Here is a 25,286-nt window from a genome sequence, read left to right on the forward strand (position 1 = left end):
TTTTGTACAAGCATTTAATCATGTTGAGTTAATTGTTCAACAGTACCTTGTTTTGTTGCATCAACATGTCTGTTCGTGTTCAGGTGTTATATGACACTGGCATTAAGCAAAAATCCCCATCTGATTAAGCATTGAGGACGCTCACTTTACAGCGAGAGCTCTGAGACAGATCGAGCTGCTGATCAGAAACCAGTTTTGACTTTGTTTTTTCGTAGTGGATGATGTTTGGATTCTAGCAGGGAGAGACTGGTCCCAGACCAGCAGTCGTGGGAAACCTCTATGGCTGTGCAGACACACGCAAACACCCGCACACACACACACACACACACACACACACAAACACTACAATCCTACTATAATACACACGCAGAGAGGCAACAAGTGCTCTTGCAGTACATTTCAGTCTGCTTTCTTTACCATCTACATGCTGCCAATGAGAGCCACACGCGCACACTTCTGTTTCACAAACACAAACTGCCTAAAACAAACAGACAATAAAACTAAAGAAAAACATTTTACTGCCGCCCCCATGGCAAATGTGCTCAGATACAGGCCTTTCAGCCTTGTCATATAAGAATCATATATCATCCAATTGAACGTGTTGTCGTTTATTAAATGACACAATTTTGATTAGCATTTAACAGTTGATCTGTTAAAACGATTAAGATTGAACAGGGGCAAGGGACAGACGTCCCACAAACATAATGCAGACATAGGCAGCTGACAACTCTCTCTTAAACCTTCTCAATCATTTCCAAATACCAGCTCAATCACTTCACTGAAAAAAAAACCCAGTAAGAATAACAAAATTTAACGGCATGGGGCTGGTTATGGATCTGTCAGTCGGCCAAGCATCTACACAATCTCACTTTTCACATTCCCAGTCCAACTGTCCTCTAAATTCCACATCCGCTCCAATCCCTTCCAACCATTGCCCAGTGGAGAATCACTGAGTTGTTGTTGCTGCTGCTGTTGTTGTTGTTGTAGTAGAAGTAGTATAGCCTAGCTTGGAGCAGCCTAGCTTAAGGTAGCGCACGGTGCATGCATTAAGGCTGAGAAAGGGGGTTCTGTGATGTCACAGAGTGGGAGGAGCCGGACTGAACCATGGGCTGTGGAGGAGGAGGAGGAGGATGCTGTGCTCCAGAGTGTGTGTTCGGGGAGGGAGGAGGCGTCGGGCGCTTGAACTTATCTGGGCTGGTGCTTCTCCTTGGGGACGGCCTCTGTGTGATGAGAGGGAATAAAACACAAGCTCATGATGAGATGTACACTGCTGTACAACAGTTGAAGAAAATTCAAGTCAAAATTAACACTTTAAGCAACCATCAATTAAACTGACACCCAACTTTGGTATCCACAAGCACCTTCTTTCTAAAGCTCTTACAAACTCTTGGAGAACCCAAATCTAGAACAATTTACAAATTAATTACACAAATCAGCAACTGTAGTTTCTAACAACAGTGGTCATGCTTTTGCTAAAAGTCACACCGTATTTTCAAAAGCCACTTACATAATTCAATTAACTTCAAGCAAGAAGGAATAAGGTGCTCAACTACACATGCATATTACCTGAAAACTAGATGCTAGGGCTGCACGCTATTGGAAAAATCTAACATTGCAATATTTTTTTTATTTTGCAATATGAATACAATTTCACCAGATGAATTCATATCTCTATTATGAAAGAATGTATAATGTAAGATGGATTGGGATGATTCTGCAGTGGGAGTGTATCTCCATAAAGTCTAATAAACAATCTATAAAACTCTTGAGGCCAACTGACACATTTTCATTGTGGTCAGTGCTTTTTGCAGTGTGTTTCTGTATTTGCATGTGTTGTGAGTATTTTCACACAAAACAACTTATAAACACAATAAAAAAAATACAACCAAAATTGTTTATCATTTTCTGATTCTAACAGTATTCAAGTAGAGTAAGGAATGATAAAAATTAAAATAATTCAATACATTTACTAACAAATGGTACAATTACTTTTACCTGAATGCTTTTAAGGTCAAAAAACAATTACAGGTATCAAAAACACATGCAAATGATGAACTATAATACAAACTATAAATAAAAATAGTTTGATAAAAAACTATTAATAAATAAAAAATCTATATATTGTGAAGCCCTAGTAGATGCCAATATTACGAAGAGCATTTACGATTAATTATTTTTTATTTATTTATTCTGGACTTAATTTTAATGGCTACAATAATTTTAGCAATTAAAAAACATGTCCAGTTCTTTTAAACCATTGAATGCATTTACGCATTTATGCATTTATTTATAAACCTATAAAAATGGTTGTGTATGTGTTTCGATGGATGTCTCTTTATAGTAACTCTATTTATAGTAGGGCTTCATGATATAAGAAATGTTTTTTATTCTGCAATATGTATAGCGATATGTATACAATTTCACTAAACTACTAGAATTTATAATTTTAGATTTATTGGAATAATTCTGTATGAAATATAATAAAAACAACCCAAGAGCCTAGATAAATTCAATAAAGAAAAAGATGCAAATTAAATGAACAGCATTTTTTTCGAGGAGTCAAACTGTATTCAGGGATTCATGTAATAATCAATCTAAATAATACAGCATAGTCTTGATATAACCAATTCAATACATTGTATCGTTATTATATGTATTAAAAGATACAAACGGTACAATTTCTTATGCCTGAATGCTTTTAAAATCCTCATTCAGTCACAGCCCTCAAAATACAATTGTGAAATGATCAATTATAATGCAGACTTAACATTGCATATCCTGCGATGTGACTGGCGAATGATCACTTTGCAATAATGATGCTGAAACGATATATTAGGGCAGCACGATTTGGCTAAAATGAGAATCAAGATTGTTTTGCTTATAATCAAGATGACGATTTTCTCAGGATTCTGTTGATGTAAAATAAAGGTTAATATGAGTGGGCTATTATTAATGTTATTTCTCAAACATATGGTAAAACAACAATAATATTAGGCTTACATATAGGTCCACTGCTGGTTAAATGCAAAATTTTGTATAGACTTGGAACAGTGGACTTGATGTGTCCTGGTTGTTAATTCACAGTAAAGTGATGACATCAGAACACAATTATTCATAATTGTGAAGTTGAATAATTATGTTTGAGACATATGCTTATCATTTGTCATTGACAACATTATTAGACCATTTTTTCCAGTAAAATTAAACATTTGTCAATATCAGATTCCCTCTTACATTAAATTCAACATTATATGGCAGGGGTGGCCAACCCTGTTCCTGGAGAGCCACCTTCCTGCAGATTTCAGTTGCTACCCATATCAAACACATCTGAACCAATTAATTAGGACCTGAACACCAAGTGATAATTACAGGCAAGTGTGTTTGATATGGGTTGCAACTGAAATCTGCAGGAAGGTGGCTCTCCAGGAACAGGGTTGGCCACCCCTGTTATATAGGCTAGAGTAGTTAAACTGACCTAGTAAATATTTTTTTTATGCACAACACTTTGTCTTAGCTATGAAATGAAAAAAAAAAAAACATCAAATGCTTGTTGAATTTATAACTCTAAAATACGATATGATCATTTAAATGATGTGCACGCAATCGGTTTCACTTTCACTGCCAAGTGTGGCTCATGTCATGGACGCAGTCACTTTGAGAAAAAAAACACACACATGCAAATCATACTTCATGTGCGGCACCCAAATGATCGCTCTGTGCAACAAATTGAATGTTTTTTACAACTTTATTAGCTGTTATTCCCAGCCTAAGTAAATTCTGTTCACTAAAGTAGACATCATTGGCAGGCACGCGTGCGTCCTCTCGGTAATAGACTAACAGTGCATCAGCTTAGAGATCTGCGCGGGACTAAATTTTGAATCCCGCTCCCGCCCGCACCCGCCAGGTTTTAGCCGGAACCCGACCGCTCCCGCTTATATTAAGCACTTGATGTCCCGCTGCCCGCCCCGCCCCGTTTTCTATTCGCCGCGCCCGATCCCGCTAAAGAGCGGGGGGAGAACAAAACCGAAAATCCCCCAGTTATACAGTCCAGACAGCCTATAACAAGCTGTCTGTATAAACACACACACGCACAGCACCAAGCACACACACACAGACAAAGCTTTCTCTCTCATTCGCGCGCGCGCGCGCCCTCTAACACACACTCATAAGCACCAAGCACAAACACAGGCAAAGCTCTATCTCTCATTCGCGCGCACACGCACACACACACATATATCTCTCATTCGCGCGTGCGCATACATACACACACACTGCAACAAACAAGCTAAACACAGCATCGCGCTATTTCATTTACACACATACATACGCGTGCTCACTCGGGAGTCGGGAGCGATATTGCTAGACAGCCCGCTCCCGTCCCAAATTAAAGCCGTTACCGACCGCTCCCGTGATTTATTCGGAAATTTATACCCGTGCCGTAGAAATCTGGTCGGGTCCCGCGGGAATGCAGACCTCTACATCAGCAGCTGATGAGTAATTTCGCGGCCCCGAATGCATTATCACATTAAGACAGAAATGACATTTTAGGGTGAATTATACCTTAAGTATGTGACACTTAACATCATTTGGAGGTGTCCATGTGGCTGAGCAAAAACAAAGTAAAGACTTGTGAAAAAAAGCTTAATTAAGATCGTGTGCAGGGTCTAATCGAGATTGCGATCTTTTTTGATTAATCGTGAAGCCCTACAATATATCGTGCAGTTTAATTTATAGCTAGTGTTGGTAGCCTACTTTACACATAATCAAATTATAAAGCATGCATTATAAACTAATTTAACTAATAATTTTATCTCTCTCAACAATGTGATTTTGACCTAGTGACTTTTAGTGAAGTGTTTACAGTAATAATACAGCACATATAATATGCATTGCTGTCATCACACCTAGTTTGTTTGACATATGAGAGTGTTTACATGTGTAAACAGAGTGTGAAAGTACAACTCTGGCCCCTATGAATGTGTTGGAAGGGTCTGGCTCTGCTGTCACTCGTGGTTTTATCAAAACAACCTGATTTTCATGGCACTGCGGGACATGAAAGTGATCCAGCCGCTGTTTGCTTAAACAAACAGATCACTGTTGCTACAGCGAACAGCTCCCCAATGGGAAAATATAGTCCAGTGTACAAACGGCTATCAGGGAAGCAAAATCTGGCAAAAATCATTTGTGTCATGAATTAGCAACTAATCCAAACCTGTCACTGAATATTATTCTTTGAAAGCCTGAGCCGGTCACCCGTGTAGTAAGAAGTTCAAATTCTCTATTACCTAACCAAATCAGTTGAGATGCCACATCAGGCCATACCTGTCCGAAAGTATACTGCATCAAGGTCAGGCGGTTTTATTACAATGAGGGATTACAAATGCTAATCCTAAAATTTTAGAGTACCACTTTCATTCTGTCCACATAATACACTTGCATTGAAATACTATATGCTATTTTTATATACACATATTTTTGGGCCCTATCATACACTCGGTGCAATAAGGCGCAAGAATTGTTGGTGAGATTTGTTGCTTTTTTCAGACTAGCGCAACCCTAATTTCCATGTTTTGCAGCACGTTGTTTAATTAGCAAATCCATTTGCATTACTTTGTGGACTCATGGGTGTGCTGGTCTAAAAAGGAGGTGTGTTAGGGCGCATTGTTGGTGTGTTGCTACTTTGAGGAACTGAAATAGACTGCACCATCGACCAAGTAAAAGCTGGTCTAAAGTCCAGCACAGAGCACATTAGTTATGTGCCTAGGCAGGTTCAAACGCTTACACATTGCTTAATATACAGCATATACAGTAGCAATACATAAATGTCTTTACATATGAAAGAAAATAAAGGATTAAAATGTTACAGAAATTATTATTTTCAACATGAATAAAAAACCACTGCCTCCATGCCTTCTTTATGTCTGGTGGCTTTTTTCAGCTTATTCTTTTCATTTTGCATTATTATTATAATATTATCTATAAGTATTATTTATTAAATGCATATTTCTATTTGTTTGGATAAAAACAAGTTTAGATTTGTTCACCTGTTGGGCTTTGGAGAAGTCTGCATCAACATATGGGGCATAAGAATAGGATGTGTGTTTGAACAGAACTCAGATTTGTGACCACACTTCGTTTTTATTGTTCATTTAGTCGTTTGCTGGAAATTAGAACTGAATTTAGAAATAGTTTTAAAACACATCTTTGAGCTTAACAAATGAAATTAAATATGTAGGCTAATGGGTGTCTTCAGTGGAGTGCGTTTCCACTGTTTCCTTTCTTCACTAAAGTAAAGGAGTAAAATAAAAATTGAAAGTAAAGAGGCCGAATGTAGGAGGCTTGTTCTTTATCCTCGCACAGCAGATGGTCTGTTTTCTTGCTAGTAGAGCATTCACTTTTTCCATTTACAAAGTCCGCAAATGCACCAAAGCGCAACGAAACAGACTCTTAAAGGGAATGGGAGATGAGACTCAAGCACAACCCTGCCAGACAATGCGCCGTGGCACAAGGCGTATTTTTCCGCCCTTAAAATAGCAAAAGTGGATTTAACAAACCCTTAATGCTTTTGCGCCATGCGCTTTAGACTTTGCAGCTAGATCGTTAAAATAGAGCCCTTAAAGGTTGTTTGCATCCCATTGGCATTTTTAGTAATTTAAATCATTTATTTGTTTTTTATTGCCACATTAGCAACTTATGGCTATTTCATTTCAAAGTCATTTAAAGTAAATACTAAAGCTTTTATTTTAACCATACTGACACTGACACCTCCAATAGGGAAACAGAGGCTGTGCAATCTGCTAATAAATTGCATGTTATGTATGGGTCATATATCATGTCACCAAAAATAATTGATGTCATGTCCAGGTGTTGTGCGATAGGCCGATATATTGATTATTGTGACCGGTCTAACTTTAACAACAACTACATATTTCAATAAGAGATGCAACCTAATAAATAAATACATAAATAATAAATGAACCAGAAAAATAGATATGGCTTTTCAGTTCAATTACTGATAACTCAAAATTGTTTGTGGAAATACAGTTTTTAAAGAACATCCAAAGTCCTGAGAGTATGAAAATCTTTGAAAATCTTTTGTAGAAGTCTTTTAAAATGTTACCATTTACTATAATCTAGGTTATTTAAACAACACTGTGTTAAAACTTGCAATGAGTCATCCAATTACAGGAAGGAGAGGGGTTATGTAATGTTCTTGGCCAGTCAATCACTTCATCAAAGTCTCTACTGGTAAATAGAGGGGTCATATTTGTGCAACCGACATAAACACCAGGCTGGACTAATTGCTGCTGTGACGAGGCTAGTCTTGCACTACTGGCCTCAGTTCAACTGGACAATATCCAGAGAGTGTTGCAGAACATGCCTAAGCTAAAACTGAGGCTGGTTAAAATTGTTACTTCACTCTTGTACATTTATAGATAACTTATTTATCTGCTAACATTAAACATGATAAAGTGACACATTAAATCCACATGGCAGTTGTTAAATGTTACCAAATGGCTTGAAAGGAATTATAAACCAACCTTCAAAAATCTAGGGTCAATATGATTTTTAAGGAATGGTTTTAAAATGAATAATTATGTTATCCACTCATTTCAAACCTAATTTCATTTCTTTCTTGTGCTGAAAATAAAAGGTATTTTAAAGAAAGTTGAATACTGGTTGCTACTGATTTACAGTTTTAAGTTTAGGCACCCCTCTGTGGCTGCAAAATTATATATTCTTTCTTTGAAAGAGAAGATCACAGTGAAACGCAATTCGGATTCTAGTAAAAGCTAGATGATTTTATGTTTTTCAGACAGAAATCTGTAGTGTAGCAGTATTGAAGTGTTAAATTAAAAAACTGAAAAATAGGCTATACAAAAGTTTGGACACCTTTTATTTGTGTGCATTACAAAACCTCTTGTCATTTATTGCTGATTGATTACAACACAAAATTGATTTAAGTGACTCAGTGAACCCTAACAATCCTGACACAGGTGCAACCAATAATAAAAAAGGATATTTAAGATAGCTGATTATAGCCAGATAGTATTTCAACTAATTAATAACAACAAAACACACTTTAAAACCACTTAAGAATGAGTAAATGGCAAGTTAATATTAATTTTGGAGTGAAACGTTTAGCATACTGAAACAATTTCTGTTGGGAGACTGAATTTAAAAACAGCATCTAAAAATGAACAAATACTGTCTCAGAAGTTTAACTGTTCTCACAGCAGTTTTTATTTATTTTTAAAGCAGATTTGGTGACAATAAGAGATTTACTGAGCTCAAATGTATAATGGTTTTGTATAGAAATAACAGAAAATATTAGAAAAGATTTGAATTTTAAACATTACAATGTGACCTAAATTACTCCACAGCGTCCCAGAATGACAGGAAGTGTGATAACAGAATGTCCAGGTCTTGTCTGAAATGGAATGAACCTGACACACATTTAGACAAACTATAATGTAATTTTTAAACCATTTCTGTCTGATATGCCTAACCATTACTGCCATTTGACTCCTTTCTTACATAATGCCAAGTATGATGAATAAACTACCCGTACACTAAATAGTCAACCTTTAAATCACAACCATTTTTAAGACAAGACTGAAAGGGGGAAAAAAGTCATTCATAAACATGCTTTGCTTTAAGATTGACAAGCATAGTAAAATTATAGAGATAGTTCACCCAAAAAGGAAAAGTTACTGGCTTCCTGTCAGTTCTGAATTGATTTTAAAATCCTTATGCATGTGTGCAAGGCTTTGAATGGTCCAGCACCACCATATTTATCTGAGCTTTTAATCCCATGCACTCCTAGATGTGCTTTATGTTTGTCTGATGCTGGTCTTTTAACTGCTCAGTCAGTGCAGATAAAATCTATGGGAGACCAGGAGTTCTCTTCATTGGCACCTAAATTGTGGAAATCTTTACCCTCTGATATTCGCAATACATAGTATTTTTAAATCATCTCTTAAAACTTACTTTTTTGAGGTTAGCTTTTATTTGATTTTTAAATCTATTGCTACTATTTTATGTGTTTAAATATTTTGTATTATGCTATTTTTTATGTTATGTATTATGATATTTTGAGTTCATCCCTGTATCTTTTACCGCTGCACATTTTATGTCTGTACAGTGCCTTGGGATGCTACTTTCAAAGGTGCTATCAGCGCTTCCCACAGGTTTAAAATATACTTGCGATGGTAGCCGGGTTGAAACACACTTTTTACCCACAGCACACATGGTTACCTACTTGCGATAAAAAGTTATTTTTAACAATATTTTTATTTATAATGACACTGTTATACACAGCTTCCTTTCAATGGGTGGAAGTTTAAAAAAGATTGTTAAAAATAAAAAAAGAAATCCACTATTCGTTTTACATCTATTCTAGACAGGAGCCAGATGCACTCCCTGCATGTAACATTTTGTACAGTATTGTCAAAGCATGTTAGATATGTATAAAACATGCCATCATCAAATAAAAAAAAATTACAGCAAATTAGAAAAAATGACAAAGGAATAAAAACAGAAAATATCTTTAAAAAGTATAATAAATGCTAGAATAAAACGTGTTGATTATTTAAAGAAGGCAAATTAGTTTAGAAACCATTTTTAATATTGTACAAATATTTTGTAGCCAGTTTAGATGTTATTTCCTCCTTTTGGAGTATATAGAAAAGTTTATTCGAGGCATTTATATCAAATTAATTATTTAATGTTTCTCTCGCTTTTTTCAGCTGCGAAGCCAAGATTATCAGAATTAAGAATATAAACGTAATGCAAAAACTCATACATTTACCAACAACTTTAGAAAACTGAACAAAAAGCCAAATCCCGGACATTTTAGAAGATTTAGAATCGGCCGTTAATAAACCTGGGGGATAGCGCTGCGCTATCTAAAAAAAGGAGTTTCAGGAGTATTCAGGAGTTTTTCTATTCTGTTTAACACAAAAGAAGCTCTGAAAGCTGTTAGAAAATTGTAACCATTGACTTCCGTAGTAGGTAAAAAAAAATTACAATGGAAGTCAATGGTTACAGGTTTTTCAGATTACATTCTTTTGTGTTTAACAGAAGAAACACTCATAAAGGTTTAAACTAGGATGAGCACATGACAGAATTTTCATTTTTGGGGTAAACTACCCCTTATAGCCAAGTTTAAAAATTAGACCATCATAATCTGTGACAGGAACTGCTGGATGTTTGTTTTCAGCAAGTTTGATATCTTATCACTGTTTTCTCCATTTTGATTTATTACAATCTGGGTTACATAATACAAGTGACAGGGCACTCTTGTGTTTGCGATCGATAAGATTAAGCAGAGTAAATTCTCTAATGAAGGACGCCCTACTATCTTACCAAACAAAAAGGTCAGAATACACTGCATAGAAGGAGAAAGAAGGCAGCTTTTGTGCTTTATCTTATTTGGACGGCGAAGGTTTCCCAGAACTTGGCTTTGCTTTTTTTAAAAGCATTGTAAGCCAAGTGGATCCCCGAGACAATAGGTGGCAATGGTTCTGTGATCTACTTTGGGTTAAGACCCTTTTGGAAAATGCAGGCCTGGTGTTTATTAACTTAGACATTCAAAGACGATGAGGAAAATCACCCTCGGGTCAAGTGTCACCAGGTGATTCACACTGGAGTCATTCCAATGTGTCTTTGCTTATCTAAAAACAGGTAATCCATGATAGACGCTGCTTATCATCAACATGTGTGTGTTTATATACATCTTAGGCATGTGTGTATGTACCTGTACAGAGTGTGAGGGTCCTGGGTGGATGTGCAGGCCAGGAGACGTGTAGTGGGGAAGCGGTGCTCGGCTCAGCGTGGCTGGAGGAGTGAAGCCAACCGTGTGACTAGCGTACGACAAACCTGCAACAAAAACAGAATCTCCTAATAACATTCAATCAGATCCTTCGAATTTCTATAGTGACACTAAAAATATAAATGGGTATAGGTAAAGAACCCCCAAAAAGAACTGACATATGATGTACTATGGCTGTATCAAATGTTACTATAGTAACAACCCTCTTCAAGGATACAGATATTTATAAAACAAAGTTAATTATGGTGCTTTAAAATAGCCTTTAATTTAATTGAACTCTATAGACAAAGTTTGTTTAAAAACAAACACTTAAAACTGTATTTTGTATGTTTTCCTTCCATTAAATGAAAAAGACATATATTATATAAAACTAAAAACTAAAACGTGCACGAAAACAAAAACTTTTTGTATGCAGTGTCACCTTAAAAATTATTTGACCTTATTACCTACCTACTATTTTGTGTTTATCAACAACTATCAACTTGTCACCCATAAAACATTGACTAGATCCTCCGAAATGTTCTCAAACTGAATCCTTTTTGATCTCAACATAAGACTGAAAACAGGACTCTGACATAATGTAGCCTCACAGTACAGTACAACTTACATAATATTTTACACTCAATAAACATGTCTGTCTAATAAATGATAACACTATGAACTGACTCAAATGCTGTGCCAGATAGCCTTGAGCGCCTCAAGAGACCACTTACTTCTCAGCAGTTTGACAATGTTTATGTTCATTTTTAGACAACATATTAATGTTTTAACTTCAGAAGTATTTAAAAGAATGTTTGGCAGAATTGTTCTGAAATTACTGTATTATTTGAAATTATTTTAGCATTATTTGAAATGTTATCAGACCAATTTATTTATTATATTCATTTATTATAATCCTAATAAATCCAGTAGATCCTGACAAAATTGGAAACTTCAAGTAGTCTCATAATTTATTCCATAGCTGCATTTAAAACAGCATTTGCTTGTAACATTATAGATTATGCTATTTTACTGACACTTTTGATATTTAATGTAATAGATCTGGAAAATAAACCTTACCGACCCAAAACATGTAAACAATACTGCACTCCATCATTAGTTATTTTGCTATAGAAGAGTAATATTGGTGTGGTCATGTACCAGGGGAAATGGGCCGGCTTGAGGAGGGGGATGGGGTGTACGGGATTGGGCTGGAAACTGTACGAGCTCTCAGACCCTGAGCAGACATCTCATTAAAATACCTGAAAGAAAAGACAGAGAGATGTGAGAAACAAACTGCTAAACAAGAAAAAACATCAGTCAATGCATGCTTCTCATTATAATTATGCTGCAACATTCACAGTTTAAAAAGTAACAAGGTCACTTCTAGGATGCTTAGAAACAGGGTCACGTTAAGATCCATGTGTCTGGTTAATGTGAAGTTTATCATACCCAGACTGGGAAAAGCCCTAAATATAGATAAGGTTATGATCAAAGTAATCTGTAGTCTTTAAAGTGTGTGTGTGTGATTAATGTACCTCTCGTCATCCATCTCGAGGCTGCTCTCGCTCTCTGACAGTTGTCTACACAGAGCCTCTCTTCTCTCCATTTCTCTCTGCAGTTTCCTCTGGAGTCGAATGTTCTCCTCCCGCATCTGCCTTTCCTCCTCGATATACTGAGCCCGCTTCTCTGTGTCTGGAGAGAGATGAGAAGCAAATGCAGCCAAATCTTACAAAAACTATACAAGCTGTAATGCAGACCAGAAAACAAGCAATGTTTTTGAAGTAGATGATACTATTTTCATAGTATAGTTTTTATAAATGATCTATCACGTCATCAGTTCATTTGAATTATTTATAGAAATATTTCAGTTAAACATGAACAAGTTTTAAGCATTAAAACAATAAAAGTGTAATACACATCATAATTCACTCACTCTCTGGCCATTCAAAATAGATAGGGCTGCTCGATTGTGGAAAAAAATATATATAAAAACTATTATTTTGGTCAATATTGTAAACTATTGAAAAAACTTTGCTTTACAATTAAAATATTTTCTATAAAAAAGGTTGCTTTTAGACCTATACATTTCAGAGAACATAAAATTCTCAATAGCATGACAGAATGGCCAACTAAAAACAAAACGAGGTTCTCAAAATTTATTTTTAGAGCCACACCAATCTGATTAACCGTTACTTATTTTATCAAAGGTTGTGTTATTGAAACCATCAAACCAAAATTCAATTGAGTTCAAAACTTGCAATTGCTTTGTGCATACATGTATTCATTACTGTAAATTCTATATTTTCCCATGTATATGAATCATATACGTTTAATCCTGATATTTATGTGCTTAAGCTTTTTATATCTACCTTATTGCTGACTCAAAGAGCTGCTGTGGTAATCCCATCTTAAAGCTTTAATGAGTGTAATACTATGAGCTAAGAGAAAGCTGTAGTATCAGACAGTAATGAAAGAAAACATCTCCCTCTAGTGTACACAACACACCATGCAAAAAAGTATTTATGATGAGAATACAACAACTGTTCTCTGCCATATACAGCTACATCCCAAAACACAGATCTCTAATACAAAACATACACTTTACTGGTCAGAGACTATACAAGAGTACAACATAACATTAAATTGCATCCTGATACCAAAAACTCAATGTCATTAGGATGGTATTTAAATGTGATCGTATTCTTCAAAAAACGGGGCCCATTAAGCCAATTAAGATGTAAAATCCGTCTCTGACGACCCTAGAGTGTGTATGTGAAGTTTCAGGACAAAATACCAAACACAATGTTTTATAACTCTTTGAAACTGACCATTTTAGGCTTTGTTCCTTATTGTGCCATTTTGGTGACTGTTGCTTTATATTTAAAAGAGATTGTGCACCCAGTCCACTTTTCAAAAGAGGGCGGAGCTCGACATGCCTATGTGTAAGCATAGTGGCAGATTCAAAAAACAAGACTAATGTCCTATGCTAATGAGGGAGAGGTCTCACTAATGGGTGGGGCTTTCCCTCTGATGACATATACAAAATTAGAATGTCAATGTCAAAGTGTTTCTGTACACTGTTTTTATCAAGTGTTATATTAAAAATAAAATTAATAAATGTTTACCATTAGAAGTTGGTTATATTCACACACAGATGTTAAACAACTGTGTTTAAACCAAATATAAAAGATAGTTTTGCATAATAGGTCCCCTTTAACACAACAATCTTGTATTTATTATCCATTTACAGCCTAAAACCATACCAAGTTACAAATTTCAAAAATCCTTCTGGTTTGCCATTACCACTGGGCTATGAAAAGGTACATACTAATCCTAAAATGAAATTCTTTACCATATGGACACCATGAGCCACTGAAGATTACGATTTAGGCTGTTTCCCAGTTTGTACTGCGGCTTGTTTGCCTCTGGCTGTAGCATGATGGCAGAATGTTGGTGCAATTGTGTGTGTGAGTGTTGAGAAAGACTCACGCTGTAGTTCTGTAGTGCGGAGACTGCGCTTCAGCCTCTCCACTTCACTCTTCAGGAAGCGAATGTGTCGCATCATGTTCTCCGGAGAGTCAATCTCCATTGAAACCTCACGTGGAGAGGGCGGTGCTGACACTGGCTGGTCAAGCTTCTCCTGCAGAATCCTGCCAATCACAATCAAGATCAGTGAAATCATGAGATTGAGTGTTTTATGCATCATATCATAGTGTTTTTCCACTGTGTGACAACTTGACTAGGAATGACTTGTGCTTTTTCACACCGCAGATTATTACTGCTTCAGTGGTATAGTTCCGACACTTCTACTGCCATGACATTATCGTAAATGAGATATTAACCATCCATGGCCAAGGGCTGAATGACTTCCTAAAAACCATTTAATTCCACGTTCCCCAATCAAGCTCTAGTTGGATCTGCTCTTTTACCAATGAGAGGAATGTGTGCACTTCCTCCACTAACCACAATACAACCATTTATTAGCTGAATTTAATTGTTGGTGGATGTGCGGATTCATCCAAATCTAGCTGTTCTGGTGTTTTATGTATTCAATCCATAATTTCCAATCATAAATATTCTTTAATAATGATTAATTGTACAAAAATCTATACAAATAACAACAACGCTGATAAAAATTATTTAAAACATTATATAGTTTTAATTTGACTAATGATAATTATACTGAAATTCCTCTAGAAGACCTTCTTAAACATTTCTCTTAAAATATTTCCTAAATAAAAACTCTATATACAGTTCTCTAACATCTAACACAGGGTATATGCAGGAATCAGAGAACCAAATTCAATACCTTTTAAGATCTTTATTAAGACTCTTTCCATATATTTTAAGACCTAATCCCCACTTTAGGTTTCAATTCCTTACGTAGGCAACATTTTAACTTACAATACATTTAAATGTTGATTGTAAGAAAGCACGAATGCACAGTTTTGACTTGTGATAACTTTTTATCAATGCAATATAATTCAGTAGGGTGGCAACAAAAAACAAGAAAATAGATTTACCTGACTACTACTATGAAAAGTTAATACGAAAGAGAAATACAAAGCAATACTAATTAGACCAGTTTAAAAGGCTTTAACAAATACTCTAACCTTTAAATGTATTAATGAAACTTCAGACTCATCTATTTCCTAGCAAACTGGCTGATTCATATTTTAGAAATTAACAAAATATATAATAAAATAATATGAGCATGTGACTTTTTTTTACTCTTTCCTTGGTTATTGCTGTAAGCAGAGCAACAGATTTCATAAGGTACACAGCAACCCAATGTTCACAGATTAAAGATAAACTTTAGCATACAACTATAAGGACATTTTCAAAAATAATATAATTTAATACCTTGCAAAATAGCATTTAAGACTTTTAAATACTTTAAGGGCCTTAAATCTCTCTAAATTGATTTATCGATTTTTAAAACTTTTTAAGACTCCGTGGACACCCTGTAATATCTTATTTAAAAATGTATATTCTGTTAATATAAGTTTCATCAACAAAATATTCTTACACAAGTTACAAATAGATTTCTCTTCCCCTTTCAAAAAGTATGTTGATGAGTGTGTAAGTCTTGAGTAGCCAATTTTAGATCTCATATGTACAACCTGTTCTGGTGCCTTATGACATGAGTAGTGATGATTTTACCTGGCAATCAATAATCTGCTTGTATTACACATAACATCTTAATATCGGTATGGCCTCGGTTGGAACATCAGTTGAGGTCATACTTAAAAAAGGTATTGAAAGTATTAAAAATGGTGGAAAGCCCCCTAATAGTGAGTGTATCGAGCTGTATGATGCAGTGGAATATCGCACATTCTCATAAGACCGGTACATTACAGGAGTCTACCTTTTCTCTGCCTCAAGTTTGTCCATTCGTTTCCAAAGCCGGTTGACCAGTGCCTCCTGCTCCTGTTCCAGAGTGTTTTCCAGATCAATCTTCTCACGCCGCAGCTATACACAAACAAGCAGTTAATAAAACTATGGTTTCAACAATACCACACATGACCTTAAGGCAAATGCTGGGATAAAATACTAATCATGGGGCTTTGCAAAAGTACAAAATGTGTTTACTTAAGAATAACCTGTTCTAAGCTGTGCAGATGGCTGGGTGCATGTTCCAGACCCAGGCACTGGCAAAGGGCCAAATTAATAACAGAAATGAGGTATCTAAACGCACTTATTCTGCTTCGAAAGCACAACTCGTCTAAAAATACACTACCTAACAAAAGTCTTGTTGCGGATCCCAGTTGTAAGAGCAACAAATAATAACTTGACTTCTAGTTGACCATTTGGAAAGTGGCAGAAGGTACATTTAGTCATTTTACATTTAGTCATTTTTCCGATGAATCATGTGTTGAACTGCGTCCCAATCATCACAAATCGTCCCAATCATCACAAATACTGCAAGAGACCTATTGGAACCCGCATGGACCAGAGATTCTCATAGAAATGCTTGGTGAAGCTTGGTGAAGGAAAAATCATGGTTTGAGGTTACATTCAGTATGGGGGAGTGCGAGAGATCGCATGAATGATGATGATCGCAGAATGAATGGCAACATAAACAGCCTGAGGTAACAAAACATTTGTGCTGCCCATTATATTACAAACCACAGGAGAGGGCCTTCAGCCTACACATCAATGTTACTGTAAGCAACGAAGGTCAAGATGCCACAGGTTTGGCCAGCCCAGTCATCAGACATGAACATTATTTAGCATGTCTGGGGTTAGATGGAGAAAGCATTGAAGATAAATCCAAAGAATCTTGATGAACTCTTGGGAGTCCTGTATGAACATTTTCTTTGCCATTCCAGATTACTTTAATAAGTGATTTGAGCCATTGCAGAGATGTATGGATGCAGCCCTCCAAGCTTAAGGGAGTCATACACGATATTAATTCTTTCCCCATTGCAGCATGACTGTGTATTGCATACTGTACATTATTTCAGTTAAGAAACAAGTTAAGAGACAAGACTTTTGTCTAAGCAAAGTCAGACCTTACTCTTCTAATTAAATAATTAAAAATCAAGGCATGAGCATATTTTATTTCGATAAAATAAGCATAATCTAGAGGCCTTTGCCTTTCATTTAAGCCACTTCTGATACCAAATGATCATGAAGTCAAGTTGTTATTTGTTGTTCCTAAAACTTGGATAGGCGATAAGACTTTAGTCAGGTAGTGTATAGTTGGTTATCAGCCAAGAATGAGTGGTTTAGAGGTGGCCCTGATCTGAAGGTACCTGCTCTAGAGTCAGCTGTTTGGAGATGGTATCGTTCTCCAGTTTTTTGATCTTCTTCATCAGTTTATTGACTTGAAACTCCTGCTCCTGCTCCAAATGCTGCTCCAACTCGGCCTTCTCATGCTGAAGCTGTAAAAGAAAGGGACTGCATTAAAATAATAAAACACAAAGTTGTAATGTTTCAAAGTCCTTACAATGATAAACCATTCCACGTGATAAGCATTTCAAATTCCTGTGCATATTTGCAAATTCACCATCGCAATGCATTTTTATCAGGAATATTTGCATCTTTGTTTACAATTCATTCATTATTGAAAAGCTAATTTACTCAAGCCAAAAAAGCAAACACAACAAGCCTCAGATATTCTGACCACAAAGAGCCAAATAGGGTCAGAAACAAGTCTAACAACTAGCCCAAAACTCTGCTATAGAGGGCCAACCTTTACTTGTTAAGTCTTGTCTGAATCAATCAAATAGTTACCAATTATTTTGCTGTTCCTATTCATATTCAAAACAACATCACATTTGCCACAAAAAATAAGCAGCGCCGTTTTCAAAATCTTTCCTGGGCAATGAATCCCCAATTTACACGATTTCTGAAGGATATGGAAATGATGATTTAAGTAATGTTGCATTGATTCTAAATTATGTTTTGAACTATTTTCCAAAGCTTAACAACAATCATTTCAATTATTACTGTTTTTTTTATAACAAATATTACTGTTCTTTATCTTTTTTTTGTCTGCATTGTGAAATAAATGCAGCCTTGGTCAACATGGGAGATTTTCAGAAACATTACAAAATCTTACATCCCCAATCCTTAGTGTAAATGTACAGTTGGTGTGACTCATTAATACACACACTCATTTCATCATCTCTTGTTACTCCTCCACACATTACTGAACACCTACTAAACACACGTACCATAAACATTGTCATCTGGTCCCAGTTAAGAAAAGCCAGATTCACTCTGAGTATTGATCACAATACCAAAACAATGTGTCATATGGTTGGATCAGCTTCTGTCGTTCGCTTACATTGTGCTGCACATGAACCAAAACTACTAAAGAGAGCTGCTGATCAGTAACTTTATGAAAGGTATCTAGTTATAATGATTCGTACTTTCATGTGAACGTTACCTTCAGGAGGTGATTCTAAGTTCAAGTGATCCTGTTTCCCACCCCTGACCTCAAATGTACACTGACAGGCTAGAGTTTCTCACCTGCATAAGTTTCCTGGACAAATCATTGGTAAGGAACTCCTCTTCTTTCTCATAGTTGACAGCGAGTGTCTCCTTCTCCTTCTGCAGAGCCTGAATCTTCTTGAATAAGGTGTTGGAGATGAACTCCTCTTCTTGTTCGGCTCGCGCTTGCTGCAGAAAAATATAGATAAAACTTCTTTTGAGGAAAAACAAACACTTTTTGAATGTTTCAGTAACCAATTCAAATTAATCATTTATCTTACAAACATCTTTGAAACTATTAGACTTGAATAAAAATGGGATTTATAGGGATAGTTCACCCAGATTTAGGTTTTATATTCGCACATTTGTTCAGTGACAACTTTTGAAATGCTCCCTATATTGTATACTATGGTACTTTGAATATTCAATCTGAAATCACATGCAAGTATGACTTGCAAACAACTTTGGCACTATTTAATAGACTGAGTGTGAACAATGTTGTATTTGATAGTCATTGGCTGCTAATATGATTTTACCATTTAGAATTTGCAGACAATATTTTTGTGAAATTGTATTATATCGAGTAGAGCTGTGCAATTAATCGAAATCGAATCGCAATCGAGATTTGAAACGTTGAAATTAGCTAATCTCAAGAGGCCGCGATATAAAATGTATATGTATTATATAATTTCCCCCACCCAAAGCAAATGCACGACTGCCTTCTGCGTTCTGCCCAATCAGAATTGTGCAACCGAACTATTCGGTACGCCCACAAAAAAACAAACAGAAAAGCACAAACAAGGGGGATGATGGCGTCTGCCACTTCGAGGCATTAAAAAATGAAATCATATCAAAGAAAAACAGCATGTCGGTAATATGGAAATATTTCGGTTTCAAAATTACAGAGACCGAACTAAAACTGGTCATTTGTAAGAGCTGTGGCAGAATTGTTGCCACAGAACGAGGAAATTCAACAACCAGCACCTAAAAAGCACCACAGGCACCAGCTGATAAATAGCTCAATACTGTTTGCTCTAGACAAAAAACAGTGTTTAGTTTCTGAATGTTTAAATGGAGTTACTGTAACTTAGTAACAAATGTTCGGCAGTGGAACAACACCTCACTTAGTCTTCTTGACCAATTACCTACCTACAAAAAACGTATAAACTTATAACTCCTACGTTGAAACGGGGGTGGGGGTCCAATCACTCCACCAAAATATTACAGAGACGGTATCCCAACTCCTAGTCTCTTTGCATCATCGTCAGATGATCAACCTACCTGCCTGTTCACCGTTTACGTTCACTTCCCTCCCACTGTTCTCTTACTATCCCTTTCATCCCTACATTCCAACAATAAAATCTAGCTCAAAGTGTGGCGTTGTCCATGCTGGTGAAAAACATTTATTTGACTAACACTCACTGCATTTTAGCAATAAGACGCTAAAATTAAATCGCAAATCAGATCAAAATCGTAAAATCTGTTTAAAAAATTGCAATTACATATTTTCCTCAGATCACACAGTCCTAATATCGAGGAGACCAAATGTGCGAATATAAAACCAATTTTAGCTCAATTTCTCCCCGAATTACATTTAATGTTAATTTACTCACCCTCAGGCTATAAAAATAATTTAGATTTTTCTTCAGTTAAACATTAAAGAGTTTTTTGGTCAAATTGTGGCGTTTGATAATTGATTTAATATAACTCTATAGCCAACCATGTCTAAAACAAAAATAAAGGAATCACACAGGCAAAGCAAATACATGTAAACACTGACAGGACTTTTTGATGTGAAACAATCAGCCTGTAGATGAAAGTGAGCATTATATATAAAACTTTATTTTAAATACTGAGTGAGCATCTGACGCAGTGTGTTTACTTTATACAGATAGCAGCTTCCAGGATATATAAATATTAAAGGTAATAATGTTGCAAATAACGTTCTGTTTCTTGCAAAGATTGATCACTTCACTTAATAAGATGACAACGTCTCCTCAGGAGACATGGGCATAGATTTTGCTACACCTGTATGTATTTTGATTCTCAAACTTTCATGAATCACCATTCAGCTTCAGCTAAAACGTTTTTAAAGGGGAAAAAATGATGGACTGGGAATAAGTAAACAAATATTTGTGTGAACTACCCCTTTTTAAAACTTATGTTTCAAGCAGGAAAATCCAGTTGAAATACTCGAAATGCAGGAAAATAAACCATAGGTGCACTTTACGAAGTAAACTACTTCCCAACCAGTATCAAATGTAATCTTTGCAGACTGTAATAGATGCAGACGCAGTGGATTTGAGTGTCAGTGTATCTCCAGTGACACTTGAGTGTTGGCTCTTTGTCTAAATGCAGATTGTCTGAGTGAAGGGCTGATTCACATACAGGATGTTGACGCATTTGAGTCAAATATTCAGAGTGCCAACTTCCCACCCTGACACGGGCCTCAAAAATAAAACACTAATGACAACCTCATTCCCTCAACAGAATCGACCTGACGTGTAAAAACACGCTCTGCGTTAAATCCATGATGATGATAAAGCATGTGGTAAATCAGTAAACGCCTTGCGCGGTCACTGCTACCGACCATAAAACACGTAAGGATTAAACACAAATAACGCCATACAAGTTTTATTTAGGAACTCTCCATTTTGAAATCTAAACATTTTAACGCAGCTAGCATGTGATGTACAGTAGCAGACAGTGGGCTATTAAAGTGGGACCATTCTTTGTTGACTGAATGTGCCGTTAGCTCAAATGCTAGCATGCTAAACGGCCGCAACGGCATGTTCTTTTGCCCCAAACAAGTTGTTTATACACTCTAATGTGGTTTATAAAGTGCCTCGGATGTCTTTGCATGCGGTGATGGTGTTGTCAGGTGTGCCGCGTGTATGAAAGTGATAAAAACACGGGCTGACTCACGATTGTAACGCTAGCCTTGCGTAGGTCGCGGTTCTCCTCCTGCAGCGCTTTGCACTTCAGCTTGAACGTCTCCAGCTCGATCTTCAGCACTTTGTTCTCCTGCTGCAGCGACGCGAGCCTGTTTGTTAACTCCTCCAGTCTGGACTGCGAGATCACGACGCCCTGCGCTTTGCTGGCTGCGTTTGTTGTGGTCGCGGTGGAGGTGGCCGCCGAGGTGCAAGAGGACTGCGGGGTGGCGGAGCTGCTGCTGCTGCCCGCGCCGTCCGTGTCGCTCTCGCTCGCGCTGTCCGCCATGCTGCGCCGCGCTCGGTAACGATACCGAAAGCACGCAACGGTCCTCGAGTGGAGTGGAAGTGGGTTTCAGGGGCTGGGAAGAAAGAGGGATGGAGCAAGTGTGGATCGACTGTAGGGGAACGGTCCAAGAAATGACTGGGCGTGCTGAAAGTGCAAGCGAATAGAGAGGGTGGCGCCGTCCAGTGGCGGAGAGGACAGAGTGTTTGGGGGGTTTGATTCAGTGCTGCTGAGACTCGAATCTTTTGAATCACCGATTCATTCTGACAGCATTTGTTGAGGAGGTAAATAGAGTCATGTCTGTTATGAGTGAATCTTTGAACCGTTTACTTTTTTGATATTCTGACAGCATTTTTTTTACTGAAGCATATAACTGACAAGCATGCAATATTAAATGATAAGATACCATATGTAACAGTCATAAAAGACATGATGCATAACATACATTAAATAAAAAATACTACATTACATACACATTACATATACATTGCATATACATTACATATACTATTTTTAAATCTTTAAATACAAAATTAGGGAGGGAGTAATAGACATTACTTTGGCTTGAATGATCAACTTCAAAGCTTTATCGGGTGTATCAGCTAGTTTTACAATTCAAAAAAAGAACCATGAATTCCCGTTGCGTCAAAGTTAATTATTTTGTAGAATGAATCAAAAATTAACCCTGAAACCCATTTTCAAGTACAAAATAGATGTAAAAGACACTGTGGTTGAAATGGCCTTTTTAAAATAATTTAGTTTAAATAATTTAAATGTATTAATAAATATATTGCAGGGATAGTACCTGTGTAATATTTTGAATTAAATTAATTTTACCTTATTTAGGAATAAAAACTTTTTAATTGTTGACCAAATATCATCTATAAAAGGGAAAGGAAAATATTTTTTCCGTTTCAAAATGGCTTTTGGGAAACAACTACTATTTTGAGTTAGACATTTTCTGATATGGAAGTTATTACATTTTGTATCTAAGATACTGATACCACCAAGTACAGTTTTTGGAATTTGGGTTATAAGTAAGATGAATTTTTATTAAGTAAAGCAGTTTATTAAAGATGCTTTTCATAACCAAATTATAATCATTATGCAAAAAAAAAAAAAAAAGAAAAAACCTATCTCTGTAGAAGAATTTCCTGAAAAGTATAAATCTCACATCTGTTATTTAGTAAATCTGAAACCAAAATAATTCCCTTGCCGAACCAAATTTTTTCAAATATGCTTTTGTTTTTATGCAACACATGTTGATTATTCCATTGAATGTACGTATGTGGAGAAAAGTTGTTTAAAGGCAATTTTCCATGCTTCTAATGATTGCTTAAAAATTTGAACCATTTACTCAATTTGTTCAAAAATTCCTTCATGTCAAAAAAGCTTTATTTGTTTGCAGAATGATTTTTTAAAATGACCATAAATTACAAAAGTTTTCTATTATTTCCCATAACTTTTCTCAGTGATAGCTAGGGCTCTTACTAAAATGCAAACATCTAATTTTACAAGTACAGATATGTGTGACGATTAATGCACTTTATATTATGCATGTTTTATACAGCCCATATTAGCAATAATTGTTCAGTATTATTGTTGGTATTGATTGGTTTTCTTCAATTGTTAATGTCTCCATTTAATGAATTATTTATCACACTCACAAACACCAATATATAGCCCAACTTTAAAGTGGATCAAAAAGTTTTTCAGAATTGTCCTTAAACAAAAATAGGTATTTAATAGATAAAAAAAAAAAAAAACTTTAATGAAAGCTTTTTGACTATTGTATGTGGAAAGCCTGGTTTTAGACCACAATAATTAAATTGTATAGTGTAGGGCCTCCTTTTGTGGCCAATTCTGCATTAGTTAGTCTTGGGAACGACACAAGTCCTGCACAGTGTCCAGGGGGCGTTTGAGCCATTCTTCTTGCAGAATAGAGTCCAGGTCCAGGCTCAATCTGGTGACTGTGCAGGCCATGGGAGATGTTTATTGATGCATAATCATCCTGATGCACAGGACAATCTTCAGAATACAATGTTTGAACCCTTTGGTGGCAAAAAAAGGTTTTAGAAACCCGTCTATCTACAATTGAAGTCAGAATTATTAACCCCCATTTATTTTTTCCCAAAATTTTTGTTTAACGGAGAGAAGATTTTTTTCAACACATTTCAAAACATAATAGTTTTAATAATTCATTTCTAATAACTATTTATTTTATTTTTGCCATGATGACGGTAAATAATATTTTACTAGATATGTTTTAAGACACTCTTAAAGTAACTTTTAAAGGCTTAACTAGGGTAAGTAGGTTAACTAGGCAGGTTAGGGTAATTAGGCAAGTTATTGTACAATGATGGTTTGTTCTGTAGACTATCGAAAAAATATATATCTTAAAGGGGCTAATAATATTGAAATTAAAATGGTTTTTAAAAATAAAAAAAAACTGCTTTTATTTTAGCCGAAATAAAACAAATAAAAGACTTTCTCCAGAAGAAAAAAATATTATCAGACATACTGTGAAATTTTCCTTGCTCTGTTAAACATAATTTGGGAAATATTAAAAAAAAAGAAAAAAATTAAAAGTTGGTTTAATAATTCGGATTGCCCCTTCGGAGCTCCCGATGGTCAGTTTTGGTGGAAACAGGAGAGTTGAGATGCTCATTTAATTCTACAATGAGTTGGGCAGCTGTGTGTGTTTTTTTTTTTTTTTTTTTGGATGCAATCCAGCACCTGGACATTCCTTTCAGACAGCTTCCTTCATTCTTCTTGGTGGTACGCTGACATTACCCTGGACACAAGTGGCTCTTGATAGATCACAAAAGAATTTGTCTTTTTTAAACTCTGACATGTCACAAATATTTTTGTGTGCATTGCAATAACTTAAGCAAAACTACTGTGCTATTACTCTGCTAATTAGACCTTCACTCGCTGCTCTTGCTGGTAGAATGTGCAATCGGTGAAGACTGGCCGTGCACAAGGCTGGTCAAATTTTGCCATAAAACCCCCAACACTGAATTGGCCAGTGTTTTAGTTGTCCAACCCATATATATTTATTCAAAAAACTCAATAACAGGTCACATTTAAAGATGGATGTAATTCTATAGAGCAGGAAAGTGTGACCACAGAGGTCACATCCAGTTTATATAAATACTTGTTACCAGTGGCGGATTTAGGCATGGGCAATATGGGCGATCACTCAGGGTGGCATCTTGCTGGGGTGGCACAGGATGATTGTCCAAAAAAAAAAAGTAAATATATGTTTTTGGGTGGGGGCATAGCCATTATGTTTAGCAACATCCCTGGGTAA

General features: G+C 36.1%; 2 protein-coding genes across 2 annotated transcripts in view; one reads left to right on the forward strand and one right to left on the reverse strand.

Moving 5' to 3' along the window:
• Positions 1-22,040, reverse strand: ccdc6a (coiled-coil domain containing 6a). Its single transcript, NM_199985.2, is given in 9 exon segments — positions 1-1,220; positions 10,760-10,881; positions 11,975-12,075; positions 12,352-12,508; positions 14,306-14,466; positions 16,185-16,288; positions 17,575-17,703; positions 18,797-18,946; positions 21,683-22,040. Coding segments are annotated over 9 exon segments (1,392 nt in total). The 5' UTR covers positions 21,977-22,040; the 3' UTR covers positions 1-1,046.
• The window catches only part of LOC141378555 (uncharacterized), an 876,211-nt gene that overhangs the window by 85,746 nt on the left and 765,179 nt on the right, over positions 1-25,286 (forward strand). The gene's annotated exons all lie outside the window — the stretch shown is intronic.

Source organism: Danio rerio, chromosome 17, assembly GCF_049306965.1.
Source record: "Danio rerio strain Tuebingen ecotype United States chromosome 17, GRCz12tu, whole genome shotgun sequence".
Taxonomy (NCBI): Eukaryota; Metazoa; Chordata; class Actinopteri; order Cypriniformes; family Danionidae; genus Danio; species Danio rerio.